The sequence below is a fragment of the Ictalurus furcatus genome, chromosome 13, assembly GCF_023375685.1.
Source record: "Ictalurus furcatus strain D&B chromosome 13, Billie_1.0, whole genome shotgun sequence".
In the NCBI taxonomy this organism is placed as follows: domain Eukaryota; kingdom Metazoa; phylum Chordata; class Actinopteri; order Siluriformes; family Ictaluridae; genus Ictalurus; species Ictalurus furcatus.
In genome coordinates, this window is record NC_071267.1 from 28454901 (window position 1) to 28470600 (window position 15700).

A 15700-nucleotide genomic window follows, 5' to 3' on the forward strand; every position below is an offset into this window, starting at 1 on the left:
AAAACCTTACGACTTACATGAAAACTTTACACCTTACATCATAATTCAACTTTACATCATTATACAAAACTTTACGACTTACATGAAAACTTTACACCTTACAACATAATACAACTTTAAATCATCATATAAAACTTTATAACTTACAACATACTAAACTTTACATAACTTTATAACTTCAAACATACTACAGAAATTAAAACCTTATGTCATAATTAGTTTTTGCAGCTTAACAACATACTACAAAACATATTTCATTATAATACAAAACTTTACACATTACAACATACTGTACCAAAAAGTTTGTCTAAAAAATTATTCTACTTGGAGCCCTTTTTGATAGGAAGTCACTCTGTTGTAGGGTTCTGTATAGAACCTATAAAGTTTTCCCCAGAGGGACAACTGAAGAACCCTTCTGAGTTCAAATTTTTTTTAACTTTTACCAATTTTCTTTTCTGATTTACTGTCCTTTTTATTATATTTATTTTCTAGTTACTGCAGTGTTGTGGTGTTATTATTTATAGCTGATTCCAGTGTTTCTGACAATGCATTTAATCAGTGATGGAGGAATTGACTTTTAATTTTTTATAAAACTCTGAAGTAATTAAAGCAATCTCTTAAACAATCAATCGCCTCAAAGTGTTCAAAACACTGCATGGTGGTGACATCTGCTGGTAAACCGTGCGCCATTGCATCATAAAAACCCAGAACAACAAAACCTACAGCAACTACATACAGTAGGTACAGCAGTTCCTGAACATTTTCCTCTGTATGAACTTTAAAAAGACCTTTATTTAAATGGAAATTCAAACTGACAATTTAAAATGTTTTTTTTAGCAGCTTTATGGTTTTGTTTCATGTTATTATGTGTTAATAATGTCTCAATTCAATATTGTGTAATGTATATTATTAGAAAATTGCCATGTCACATTAAATAATTTGTAATTCTGTATTTTGGCAAAAATGAAATAGATTTGTTATATAAATTCTGTGCTTGTAGATTTATATAATTTAATTTAGTAGAATGTTAGAGATATCTCTTCAATTTATACACAGTGGGTCTGAGAGCACTAGTGAAAATGCCTCTATTTTGCATTCTTTGTAATTTAATACAACCACAATTCAGAAAAACTTGGGACAGTATGGAAAATGGCAAATGCTTCGGTACCGTGAGCACAGCTGAGAAGGAATGTAGCTCTGTGCGGTAAGGCTTGTATACACACACACACACACACACACACACACACACACACACACACACACACAATGTTATTACTAACATTCAAATTTGGCTCTGAAGTTCTACTTTACTGTTACCCACTATGAACATAATACTTTTATTGGAAATGAGATGTTCACAGTGATTTTCATAATAATAGGTTACACACTGGTCTTAAGCAGTGGTTAGCTACAGGATCCTCTTGACCCAGTTAGCTAACATTACCTCTCTTTTCTGTAGAACACTGGGTGTGTCTGGACCAAACAACGGGAAACAAGCATGTTTCCCAAAAAACATTGTTGTCGCTATCAGTCGGTTTTAAACCATATATTTTCCACTAGATAAATAATATTTTAAAATAAATATTTTAAATAATTATATTTTCTTTTTTATTTTATTTTATTTAGAATTTTCCTACTAGATAATTACTTATGTTACTGGATATATATTTAGTGTAACATATATATTGCATAACTTTACATAAACATACTAAACATATTGCATAACGATTGCATGAATCCGGGAATATAAAAAATATGAAAAACATTGCTGCCCTTTATTATCTATTTTTGAGATCCCTTTTGGATGCATTCGCATAACCATATCACTCTTGCATATTTCAGGTTTCAGTGTAAACGAAACTTTACAGCTGTCTTAGATGCAAATAATGTGCAACGTGATGTGTTCCCTTAAATGGAATCAAAGTAAAGTCTGACACTGCCCACCCTACCTCAGAGACCCCACCCACTCAGTCTAACCTGCCTGTTTGCATGTGAGGGAGTGGTTTAACAGTAACACACACACACACACACACAGGTCTACTTCACTCAGATTACGTTCCACCTTTCACACACATTCTATATCCGATAGCAAGAGAATCAGAGGCAAGATGGAAGCAGAAGGAAACAATACAGTGGGTTCTAGCTGCCTGGATCAGAAAGAGTGCCAGAACAGCACTGCAGGGAGTACTCCATTTTCAAACATGAAGCAGAAAGAGGAGAAGATCCAGAAAAATGCCCAGGAAGAACCAGGAGAAAAGTCATGCCCAAGAGAGGATGGACCTCCGTGTGAGGACGACGTACTTTGTGACTCGTGTATTGAAAGTCCACGCAAAGCCAAGAAGTCGTGCCTGACATGTCTGGTTTCCTATTGCGAGGATCATCTGAGGCCACATCTAGAAAAGGAGAAGTTTCAGAGTCACCGGCTGGTGAAGCCACTGAAAGATGTGGAAATACGCATGTGTGAGACACACAACGTCCCGCTGGAGTTGTTCTGCTGTGTCGAAACTTCTTGTGTGTGTGAGAAATGTGTGTCCGAGCAACACCATGGACATGAAACCCTGTCCATTACAGAGGCACGCCAGAAAATGGAGGTAAAGCAAAACAAGTGATCCATCTTACTGTTCTTTATCTCCAAAACATGTAGTGTTTAGACGTTCTGTAACATCTGGAAGCTCTTACATTTTTGGCTCGGATTTTCCTCTTGGATTTTCTGATATGCTCCTTTTTTATGTCTGCAGACTGATCATTCCTTTCTGTCCCCATTTCATGAATCCTCCTTAGACATAAGCTTTCTCTATCTTCATCTGTCTACCTTCCCTTTCTGTCTGTCTCTCGTTCATGCCTGGATGAACATGTCTTGGTTTCATGTATTACTTTAATTGGTAGAATTACACACCTTACAGACCTTTACACACCTAATGAGACTCTGTGCTTTTTAATTACTACAGCAGTGCATGTACAGTTACAGCCATTTACACATCCTGCTTCATTCATCTCCTTTCATCAGACTTGTAATTGGATTAGCAAGATTTGATCTCAGAGAAACAACAATCCCTTCACACTTTGTAAATGCTCACATGATTAGAGCCTGATTCATGAGATTGGATTAGGACAGGGCTGACAAGTTTAGGAAAGAGACAGAATGTTGGAATTTGGGATACAGATGGGTTTCAGGGTAGAGATCCGGTTGATGCTCTAATTGGTTTAGAGTATTGTATTCAATTGTATCAAAAATTTGGGTGGGGTTTTAGGTAGCGATCATGGTGATGCTGTGTTCTGGTTTGGAATAGATATCATGGTGATGTGTTGGGGTTTGGAGTAGATATCATGGTGATGTTGTGTTGGGGTTTGGAGTAGATATCATGGTGATGTTTTGGGGTTTGGAGTAGATATGGTGATATTGTGTTGGGGTTTGGAGTAGATATCATGGTGATGTTGTGTTGGGGTTTGGAGTAGATATCATGGTGATGTTTTGGGGTTTGGAGTAGATATCATGGTGATGTTGTGTTGGGGTTTGGAGTAGATATCATGGTGATGTTTTGGGGTTTGGAGTAGATATTATGGTGATGTTGTGTTGGGGTTTGGAGTAGATATCATGGTGATGTTTTGGGGTTTGGAGTAGATATCATGGTGATGTTTTGGGGTTTGGAGTAGATATCATGGTGATGTTTTGGGGTTTGGAGTAGATATCATGGTGATGTTTTGGGGTTTGGAATAGAGATCATGATGATGATAAGAATAGGCCTTTCCAGCAAATGTGTCTTTGTATTCACTTTAGTTATTTGCATAAGTGCTGTGGCTGCTGGGTGTGTCAGAGAAACACAACGTTGAAGATTTTACACAAATTTTTTCACATTTGAACCCTACATCTTACATGCTTTAGTCAGACATAGACTAATAGGCTGTTTCAGAATGTTTTCATGTTGTTCATCTACAGTCCCTTCAAAAGTATTGGAACAGCAAGGCTAATTCTTTTGTTTTTGCTATACACTGAAGACATTTAAGTTTGAGAGCAAAAGATAAATATTAGACGACAGCTTTCATTTCCTGATATTAACATCTAAATGTGTTAAACAACAGAACTTGGCACCTTTGGTGGCAGACCACTACTTGCAATAACTGCATCAAGCCCGCGACCCACTGACCCCACCAAACTGTTGCAGTCTTCACAAATGTCTTCAGTGTATAGCAAAAACATACGAATTGGCCTTGCTGTTCCTTGACTTTTGGGGGGACTATATATATATATATATATATATATATATATATATATATATATATATATGTATATATATATATATATATATATATATATAAAACAATTAATTCTTAATCCAGTGAGCAACTGAAATATCACAAAATGACTGTCGCTGGGAAACCCACAGAGATAAGGTAAGATAATACTTTATTAATCCCCAGATGGAGAAATTAGGGTAGAGGTTCTTGATTCGATCTTGTTTTGTCAGTAAGAGTGTATTTGGTGAACACCAGTTGGTCCATCTGAAGTGTAATCCATTGTATGTTAGTTTTCAAAATATCCAAAGAGTGTAAAACAGGTCAGACTGCTCCAGCCTTTCCCCCTTGGCAACAGGAGACAAATCTGAACACGACCAAGTCAGAGAGATAGTTGAACTGAAAAAAAAGACGAGAGGAGAAATTGCAGATTGTGCTCCAAAAACAATTTTATGTCCTCGTATTGAGAAGTTCTAGTTTTCAGCCCACATGAACCTATAACTCTGTTGGCTTGTCGTTATTGAGTTACCTAGTGAAAGTAAAGAAAGGCATGTCTCTGATTTCATGCAGCCATGCGGTCTGTGTGGACCTGTCTGAGGAATGCAAGCCCTCCTGCGCCATATTAACACATTCCTCTCAGATTAGAGGCAAGAAGATGCTGAAGATTACTGAGACATCATGAGACTTGTATCTCAGCCCTGAGGAGAGGGTGTAGTTATTGAAGACCCAGAGACACAGAGATCTTTCCTGTATAGTAATTCGATCTGATCATAAAAGCATGAAACTGATCCAATGTCCTTTGTTCCATATGTTTGCAATGTGGTTATATGTGTATATGTGTGTATAATGTGTGCAAATGTGTGTATGTTGACAGAAAGAGCTCCAGGAAAAGCAGACAGAGCTGGTGAAGACGGTGACAGCAGCTGAGAATTCCATTAACAAACTACAGAGCTGCATTCTCTCTGTAGAGGTACGCTTATGTTCAATATTTACAGACAACACTGCACAGGAAATGTGTCTGACCATTCCTGCCCATCAGGTCCGGGGGCTGTGACTGATCAGCTCATGGTAAAACAAATACTTCCACTAATGCTCATGAGGAGAAAAGGTTGCTTTATGTAAACAGAAGAACTCTGAGCGCAGAATTAAAATGAATGAGAATATTGAGACAAGTGCTAAAATTATTTATTAGTTATATCCAAACAGTATGGACTTGTCCAGTGGAATGGATTTGGACTTGGACTTGGTTAAATCCATGTCTATAATTACCTCAAGGCATTTATTATACAGTCCACATATGCTCAATATAGGGTGCATTCAGATGAATTTCTGAAATCCTCAATGTTTGGTCATTTGAGACACATATGTTCATTGGTGTAAGACGTTACATTCATCCTGAGTGACACTTTATTTATTTGAAGCATCAGAATGTCAATGCCAAAATTTGGAATCGGACTTCATTTCCCAAATTGCACCGCAACTTTAAACATGGCCGCCAAGGACTCCATTTCCCAACTCACACACTCACTGTCACGTTCAAGCTCCCCGGATCTCTAATCACTAGGGTTGAGAGGGTTACTTTAGAAATGTATTCCGTTACAGTCACAAATTACTACACAAATTACTTTTAAAAAATCAGTAACGTAATCCAAGTAATAAATTATGAAAGTAATGTAATCCGATTATTTTTGGATTACTTCAAGGTCACTTAAATAAAGTCAAGAGAAAAGCAATATGATCTAAAATACTTTTATTTAGAGCTTAAAACATCTTTGTCTGGATTTGTTTTAATTAATTTTAATTAAATAAATAAATAAATAAAAGATCATTGTCCCTGATGCAGGTAACATCATATCACAAAAGCCAAGGTGACCATATTCTTCTTAATAGTGTTTAAAACAGTGTTACTATGAATGCAGACTTTAATACACTGAAAAAGACACACAGTTAACATCACATAAATATATAAATAAATCAAATTGGTTTCACTGTGCCCACGTTTGACATTTTTTCCTACATTCTTTTGAATGTCCATGAAATAAGATAAAATATTAGATTCCGCAAGTGAACCTTCTTCCATCATTTACACATCTGAATGGCCATGTAATAAGAAGTAGTGCGATAAAATGAAATAAAAAATGACCTTATATGGTCATGGGCGTTGTTTTGATTCAGGACAGCTGACAACTCGACAGAAGGAGAGAGGGAGAGGGAGGTAGCGAGACGGAGAGATTATTATGTATGATTATCCGGTAATGGATAAGACTGTCTGCATGAAAGAAAGTAATTTCATGGTAAGCTTGAGTAAACAAATATGTTTTCAGCCTGGACTTAAACACTGAGACTGTGTCTGTGTCCCGAACACTAATTGGAAGGCTGTTCCATAACTGTGGGGCTTTGTAAGAGAAAGCTCTTCCCCCTGCTGTAGCCTTCACTATTCCAGGTACCAACAAATATCCTGCACCTTTTGATGGAAGTAGATGTGATGGATCATAGAAAACCAAAAGCTCTCTCAGGTACTGTGTCGCGAGACCGTTCAGTGCTTTATCGGTCAATAATAGTATTTTATAATCAACGTGAGATTTCACTGGGAGCCAATGCAGTGTTGATAAGATCGGGGTGATGTGGTCGTATCTTCTGGTTCTAGTTAGGACTCTAGCAGCTGCATTCTGGACTAACTGGAGTTTGTTTATGCTCCTACTGGAACATCCAGACAGTAAGACATTACAGTAATCTAGTCTAGAGGTGACGAAAGCATGAACTAATATTTCTGAAATAAACTGGCCAGGAAGCAGACAATAAGGGTTGTCTATGACCTACTTGGCATGCATGATTTGTCCTCCCTAGATCTCCTTAAGAATAAATGGGAGACGGATTTAGGCGAATCAATTTCTGATAATGATTGGCGCAAAGTAATCCAGGGGATTTTCTCCTCCTCCATATGTCTCAGACATGCAGTTGTCCGATTTAAAATTGTTCATCGTCGGCATTGGTCCAAAGCTAGACTCTCGAAGATTAATTCTGACATAGATCCCACATGTGATCGATGCAGACAGGCTCCAGCCACTCTGTTGCATATGTTCTGGACATGTACAAAGCTGTACACATTCTGGCAATCTGTACTTGAGACTTTCACTAAGATATTGGGAAGAGTAGTACAGCTGTCCCCTCTTATTGCGATGTTTGGGGTGACCTCCTTTTAGATGGTGTGAGATCAGCATGATGTCCTTCTGCACTCTCCTGGCCAGGAGATTAATATTGTTATCTAAGCATCGAGTGTCTAATGTCCTTTACACATTCCTCAACTTTACTAAGCTGCTGTCTGTCCTCTGGCTTTACTGAAACATACAACTGTTTATCATCAGCATAACAGTGGAAGCTAATTCCATTCAACTCAACTCTATCTGTGTGTGTGTGTGTGTGTGTGCATGCGTGTGTGTGTGTGTGTGTGTAGGCGTGTGTGTGCGAGGTGCGATCTGTGCTCCAGCAGCAGGTGAGCGCTCTGCAGGCGGGGGTGGAGGAGGTGAGGGCAGAGCTCACCAAGGTGTTGGAGGCGGAGATGAAAAACACACTGGGGCAGGTGGGCGGAGCTCGTGTGTGTGTGGTGCAGCGCTGTGATGAGCTGAAAAGAGCACACACACACCTGGACAAACTCAGCAAGAACAAGAACAGCGTCGACTTCCTGCAGGTACACTGCAGTGTGTGTGTGTGTGTGTGTGTATTCTGTAGATGTGCCTAACAAGTTGGCATGCACACTATTTTATCATTTTTCCCCAAAAAATTCCATGCAGAATTTAATAAGGACCATTTTGTGTGTGTGTGTGTGTGTGTGTGTGTGTGTGTGTGTGTGTGTGTGTACAGGAATACTCCCAATGGAGGAAGACGAGCTCGGATGTGTCTCTGCCTGAGGTGTGTGTCACTCAGACGGACCGTCTTCAGTCTTTCGGCCGCATCATCACACACACCACGCAGGAACTGTGTGACATACTGCTCACTGCATACCGCAACTCACTCAAAGAGTTCTGCACAACTGGTTAGAACACACACACACACACACACACACACACACACACACACACAAGTGAAGTGTTACTGATGGTGCTGTGTTCCTGCAGATGATAATCTCCATCAGCCCACAGTGCATCCCCTCAGTCCTGTACAGCAGAACATCACGCTGCCTGAGCCGCAGAGCAGAGACGACTTCCTCAAATGTAAGGGAACCTCTGTGTGTGTATGTGTCTGTGTGTGTGTGTGTGTGTGTGTGTGTGTGTGTGTGTGTGGATAGTAATTTGACAAAAAAGAAAATTGTAATGAACTTTGCTGGACTTAACTTCCCATAGAATATACACTTTATGTCTCACACACACACACACACACACACACACACACACACTTCATAAAACACAAAATGTTAAAATGGTCAAATGCACGATCAACACTCTTAATTTAAACTTAATTAAATTAATTAAAAAAACTGATCAGACGTTTTCCTCAGTTGATCCTTACTGCTCTGTTTTTAACTTTACAGTGTAAAATAAAACGTATACAAAAATGTATTTTTAAATTAATTTAATTCCATTCATTTTAAAATACTGTACATCATCAAACTTGACTCTTCTATTAAACATCCAGAAAAGTTTCAATTCAAAACACTAGATTTAATTTAAAACAGCAGCTGATCAGACCAATCTTAGATTGTCCTAATGGGCGTGGCCTAATATTCTAATGAACATGTTTGATTGACGGCCTTTTGTCTGAAACTCCGTCTGCAATGCCACTCAAGCAACGATGGCAGAGCATATTGAACAAACACCCACAGACTTGATGAAAGGTGTGAGGGAGGGACAAGATGAGTTTGGGTGGAGCTTATGTAAAAATTTCCCAGTGTTAACCACGCCCACTTCCCCATTGAAAGGTCAGCTTGGTTCAGTTTATGTAGCCATTATAAAGACTAACTACTGCTCGTGACTGACTCAGTGGAGTGATGAGTGATGGTGTAACGTAGTGAATGTTCAGACTGCATCTGTATCTTCTAAACTTTCTTTTCTTCTCAGATGCGTCTCCGTTAACATTTGATGGTGACACGGTGCACCAGTTCCTGCGTGTGACTGAAGGCGGCAGGAAGTTGACCAACACCACGCCCTGGCAACACAGCTACCCTGAGCATCCCGAGCGCTTCCAGCACTGGAAGCAGGCGCTCTCCACTCAGAGCTTCTCCTCAGGGCGCCATTACTTTGAGATGGACTTGAGCGGTGCAGGGGTCCATGTCGGCGTGACGTACGTGGGGATCCTACGGCAGAGCAACCAAAATGAGGCGTGCCTCACAGGCAGCAGTGTCTCCTGGTGTGTTGAGTGGAGTGGGCGTGGTTTCTCGGCCTGGCACGGCGGCGTGGAAACCCCCCTGAGCACCCCAAAAGCCACGAGACTGGGCGTGTGCGTGGATTTCAGGTGTGGCACGGTGATGTTTTACAGCGTGAGAGGAGAAGCAGAAGGAGGGATGGAGCTTCTGCATCGGTTCGAGACGGAGCTGAGAGAGCCGCTCTACGCTGCTGTGTTCCTCCCAAAGAAGGAGAACGTTGTGGTGCTGGTGGAACCAGGAGAGGAACTTCCACTCAAGAGCCCCTTACCTCCATGTTCTCCACCGTGATACACATTATTTAACACTATTGTTATCACTATCACTATCGTTATCTTTACCAAACGTTTTTCTTTCTTTGAAACCAAGTTTTTAGCCCTTTGTTTCGAAACATTTAAAAAAAATCGTTTAGCTCAGTTCCAGAAAATAACATTAGGTTTGTATTTGTATTTGAGGGAAACTTCATCTCATGTGATCATGTGATCAGTCGCTTCATCGTCTCTGTATGTTGTTCACTGTGAAGAAGGATAAAAACTGTGGGTACATTCATCAGCAGCCTGCGGATCCTGTTCAGGTTCTGTCTCCTGCGTGAGTGAACGATGGAGAAGCGAGAGATGAAAAACAAAAGCATGGCATCCTGTTTCAATAAACAAGAGTTCATCATGAATGGAAACATTTTTATTTCATCACAATTTTTTATTATATACACACAATTACACACAGAACGCATCATGTAAGATTCCTAATGTATACCGGTCCGTACAGGATTCCGCTTTGTTTTTTCTGATTGTTGCGGCCAAAAACGCTTGATTTTGCTACGTTTTTTTTTCTCTAAATTTGCAATACAACTTGAGATTTGTAATGCTGCCGCTTGCAAAGACATTCTACACAATTGCGTACTTCCAACTTTGTGGCATCAGTTTGGGGAAGCACCACATAGAGGTGATAGTCAGGTGTCCACATACAGTACTTCTAGACATGTAGTATATGGGTTTTGGGGCACCTCGTACTTGTTAATTCTTGATTATGGTTGTTCTCTTATGTTGATCATTTTTAAAATCCTGTAGATTAAACACAATTTACAAATTCATTTCTGTACTGCAGGGCGACACGGTGGCTCAGTGATCAGCATGTATGCCTCGCACCTCCAGGGTTGGGGATTTCAATCCCACCTCTGCCTCCTGTGTGTGGAGTTTGCATGTTCTCCATTTCTAAGTGTGTGTGTGTGTGTGTGTGTGTGTGTGTGTGTTTGTGAGAGAGAGAGAGAGAGAGAGATTTTGCCGTGTGATGGATTGGCAGCCCCGTCCAGGGTCTCCCGCCTTGTGCCCCGTGTTCCCTGGGATAGGCTCCAGGCTCCCCATGACTCTGTATCGGATAAGTGCTACAGAAAATGGATGGATGAATATCTCTACTGCAAATGAGGTTAAGAAGAACATTAGCACTGTTAAAGTATTTAACACCTATCTGTCTGTCTATAGTGGATCCCAGATTCTGATATTTAATGAGTAGATCTCAAAGTTTAACTGGAGTAGATTCTAACATTTAATGAGAGTAGATCCTGAGATATAATCAGATTCCACCATTGAATGAGTAGATCCTGAGATATAATGAGTACATTCCAACTTTTAATGAGAGTAGATAATGAGATTTAATGATAGTAGATCCTGATACAATGAGAGTAGATCCTGAGATTTAATGAGAGTAGATCCTGGGATTTAATGGTTAAAAACAACTTTCTTTATAAAGCAACATGCATCGATAGCATGTGTAATGCCTGGGTTATCCAACAATTAATTAATGAACAATACATAATTGATCACATCTTTTGTGTAGCTTTGCACACACTCTCAAGACTGTGTGGTTATATTCGTCTGTTGATAAACATATTAATATTGAAGTAATTGTAATGTAATGCGTGTTGTAATGCGTCTCCTGGGAGACTAGTGTAAATTGACAGATAGCACCATCTGTTTGTTTGGAAGAAGAAGTTGCTTAGCTGCATTTGTGAGAAAATCTGCACCAACACATTTGTGACACATATTACATACACTCCACCTTTTATCTGGTTGGATAGTGGGCCTGGCTGGGTACTTATTCCTGCTTGGTACCAAGCCACCCCTGTAACACAGATGTTATTTATTAGCCATTAAAGATGAAACCGATTCCTAAACCTATGCTTTTAAGCTCATGGCTTTGGACTGATATGTCTCACACAGCTTCTGTGTCCCTGTGGCATGTCCAGACATGTGAATGTTCTAGAGGTTCCTAAAAATCTAGAGTTCTGCAGCGAACCATGGTATCTTATCAGAAAGTCAATGTTTACTGTCTTATTCATCTTGTGGCAAATCAGCTGAGGAAAATTCATATTAGTGTTTAATAAAGGCACTTTACTGTAAGACCTTTACACAGTGAGTGAATTATTGCACCTTGTCATCCAATAGGGAGCCGTTTGGGATTCAGCCAATTACGTGCCCCGATTAACTGCTCCAGCATTTTCCTGCTGCCGTGACAACGCCCTCATCCTGCTTCTGCTGCTTCATTTCATCTTATGCTCTTCACCAGACAAATCTTAGTACTTTAAATACCTGAACTAGCTAGGGGCAGAAATACATGAAATACCAGAACTGGCTAGGGGCAGAAATACATGAAATATATGAATTGGCTAAGGTCAGATAATACATGAAATATCTGAATTTTCTAAGGTCAGAAAATGCATGAAATACCTGAATTGGCTAGGGGCAGAAAATGCATTAAATACCTGAACTGGGCAGAAAAAGGAAGCTATCAATGGCTGTAACCAGATTTCTGAGAAGGAAAAAAAGTAGAGGAATGAAGATAGAAAACATACATTTTGACTTATATCTCAGGATATGTTGCAATATAAATACATTTATTTGGTTATGATTCGGTAAAAAATTTTTTTATAATAAAATGTATGTTGACTGCATGGCAATAATTTTACACACAAATATATATATATATATATATATGTATGTGTGTTATTAATGTAATTTAAACATCATCAGCACAACATCTGCCTTTAGACTTTCCATCCATCCATCTTCTATACTGCTAATCCTTCCTTCAGGGTCACGGGGAAACCTGGAGCCTATCTCAGGGAGCATCGGGTACAAGGCGGGGTACACCCTGGACAGGGTGCCAATCCATGGCAGGGCACAATCACATACACATTCACACACCCATTCATACACTACGGACACTTTGGACACGCCAATCAGCCTACCATGCATGTCTTTGGAATGGGGGAGGAAACCGTAGTACCCAGAGGAAACCCCCGCAGCACGGGGAGAACATGCAAACTCCGCACACAAAGGACCACGGTGGGAATCGAACCCCCGACCCTGGAGGTGTTAATCACAGTTAATCATGTGCCAGCTGTTTGTTGATATTTGAAAGGAAATTCTCTTATATCATGTATTTTCTTATATTATGAACTGCTATCAAATACCTATGATGAATGTATTCATTTAAATACTTCTTTGAATAAGCTTTATTATAGCTGACATGTATTTTCTATACCTTGAAAAGACTTATTTTTTGTAATATGACTGTGTGTGTGTGTGCTGTGTGTTCCCTTTCAAAGGGAACTTCGACGCTGCATTTAGCGTAACAGTATGGGAACGCCTTGCGCACGTGACCGGTATCTGAAGCTTGTGTAAAATCATACTTCTACTTATAGGCCTGCCATGATCAGGTGACGTGGTAATTAAGCGCGTCGCATGATATGTATATGGCACCTGTGAACCACGCCGCCTTATTATCTTCAGCGAGACTGCATAGCTGTTGTTTGTGTGACAAAAAACGCTTCATTCCTACTCGATATTTTCTCAAAATCTCTAAACTTTTTTTATAAACTTTTTTTTTCTAAACTCTATCCCTTTTTTTAGAGAAAAAGAAAAGAAAAGGGAAGTAATGAGCGATAAAGAATTCAGGAAGTGTGTTACGGCTTGCTCCCGTTTCATCACGGGGAATAGCGCACACGTTCTGGGTGAAGTGTTAGCGGTGTAGTATGCGATGGCAGCCTCGAGAGGCTGCGCATGGTAACGTCTACATTAAGCAGCTCGGCTCGCGACTCGCACTCTTCCCGGAAGCCGAAGTGAGTTGATTTTCAGAGCCTCGCGGATCTGGGCCGGCTGCTGCCGAGGCAGCTAGCCGTCTCAGGTTCGGGGGATCTCTTATGGATCCGGAAGAGGAGCCGGAGACGAGCGCTGCTCTATCTCTTGCTCTGTCTTCCGGTTTCGGCTCTCTGCTGGATTTTGGAGCTCGCGTCGCGACTCCTCCTTCCGCTATGGAAAGCCAAAAGGGAAAAAAACACACACAAAAATAATAGTAATAATTTCTCTCTGACTTCGAGGAGCCAGAAGGATGCGCTAAAAACTGAGAGCAGCATATAAAGAGCTGCTTGAAGTGATTACTAAGGCTGGATGATCCTTTTTCTCCCCAGTGAAAGTAAATCCCTCACACTGCAGAAACTCCCCTGTCTTCCAGAAGTGCATGACAAAGTGTCAGGCTTCTGGGGGAAAACCATGCATAAGCCATATTTATAACCCCACAATGTTGGATTATTCAGCCATTGTGGGGAATGAACGGCATGGCTATTTAGCTATGCTGAAGGTGGAGGAGGCACTTGCGAGCTACCTCTCTCCATTGATGGCAGGTAATTAGGGGGGCCGGCTTTGCATCCAAACCACCACATAAGGAAGCCGTGGCATTGGTGGGCAAGCCTATGCAGTAGTAGTCTTGCTTGTGGGTCACTGCAAACAATGACAGTGTGGCAGGCCTACCAAGCAGACCTGCTAAGTGAGCTCGACATATGACGGCATTCAAAAAAGCCAGTTCCTTCCCTGTTGTCTCGAGCTCACCCGGGCATCCATGAGTGGAGCCCGGGCCAGCACTAGTGCGAGGGAGACCCAGAAGGTGAGTATGGCAGCCCGCCAACCCCCACAGACAGCCAGGGGAACCGGGCGGCCACAGTTGCGGTCTGCTACTAGGCCTGATCTGAGAATAGTCATAAAGGCCAAGCAGGCAAAGAAGAGCGGTCCTGACGGGCCATGGAGGGACGTATCAGGGGACATGAGGTTGTTAGAGCAGGTAGCCCCCAGTGCTACTGTAGGGCCTCCCCTAGCCAAGGCGGTCCCCAAGTTTTCAGTGTTCCCTGGTCAGCCAGCTGTCACAGGGCAACGAAAATTTGATGCTTTCCCTAAAATAGAATGTGGAATAGTTAACATCACTAAAAGACCATCAGGCAGCGTGGAAACTACTGCCAAATGTGTCTCCATGGGTTCTGTCTACTGTAGAAAAGGGTTACCGGGTCCAGTTTATAGCTCGACCCCCCCCCGGTTCAGAGGTGTGCTCACCAGAGTAGTTAGCACAGACCAGAGCCTGACGTTAGCGCAGGAAGTAAATTCCCTTTTGGACAGTGGGGCCATAGAACATGTACCCCGTTCCCTAAGGGAGGGAGGTTTTTACAGCCATTATTTCCTGGTCCACAAAAAAGACCAGGAGTATGGGAGTATGCGCCAATTTTAAATCTGTATCATCTGAACCGTACTCTTCGGACATACAGGTTGAAGATGCTGACGCTCAAATTTATCGTGCCACAGCTTCAGTTCGAGGATGGTTTGTGGCAATAGATCTAAAAGGTGCATATTTCCACATAGAAATATTGCTAGCTTTATCCCCTCGCACCTTCACAAAGTGCATGGATGTCACTCTGGCTCCATTGTGACTCCAGGGCATCTGTGTACCAAACTACATGGACGACTGGTTAATTCTAGCACGATCCAGGGAACTGGCGGTTCAACATCAAGATCTTGTTCTCACCCACATGAAGAGCTTGGGGCTCAAGTTGAATCTCAGAAAAGCATGCTTTTCCCAGTGCAGTGGACAACTTTTCTAGGGGTTATAAGGATTCTACTACAATGAGGGCGTGTCTATCCCCAACATGCATAGGGTCGATCCTATCAACACTGAGCAACATAAAGCTGGATCTTGGGAGACTATTGGCGTTTATGGGCCTATTGCACAGGAGACCGTTCAGTGGTGGCTGAGAAGTCTCTGAGAATAATCAGTGTCACGTGGCGATGCCTA

The 15700-nt window shown here is 41.1% G+C and overlaps 1 protein-coding gene across 1 annotated transcript; it reads left to right on the top strand.

The window, feature by feature from the left end:
- The first annotated feature begins 1861 nt into the window (after positions 1–1861).
- LOC128616851 (tripartite motif-containing protein 16-like) lies at positions 1862–12387 on the top strand. The gene is made up of 6 exons (XM_053639694.1): positions 1862–2591; positions 5108–5203; positions 7688–7921; positions 8095–8266; positions 8349–8444; positions 9288–12387. The coding sequence occupies exons 1-6, from the start codon at positions 2109–2111 to the stop codon at positions 9878–9880; spliced, it is 1674 nt and encodes a 557-aa protein (XP_053495669.1). The 5' UTR covers positions 1862–2108; the 3' UTR covers positions 9881–12387.
- Positions 12388–15700: the final 3313 nt, after the last annotated feature.

Bases quoted from the DNA above. Each gene is read 5' to 3' on its own strand.
- LOC128616851 (XM_053639694.1), top strand. From the start codon at position 2,109: ATGGAAGCAGAAGGAAACAATACAGTGGGTTCTAGCTGCCTGGATCAG. The intron at 5,204-7,687 runs GTACGCTTATGT...GTGTGTGTGTAG, and splicing joins GCTGCATTCTCTCTGTAGAG to GCGTGTGTGTGCGAGGTGCG. The intron at 8,445-9,287 runs GTAAGGGAACCT...TTTTCTTCTCAG, and splicing joins CAGAGACGACTTCCTCAAAT to ATGCGTCTCCGTTAACATTT.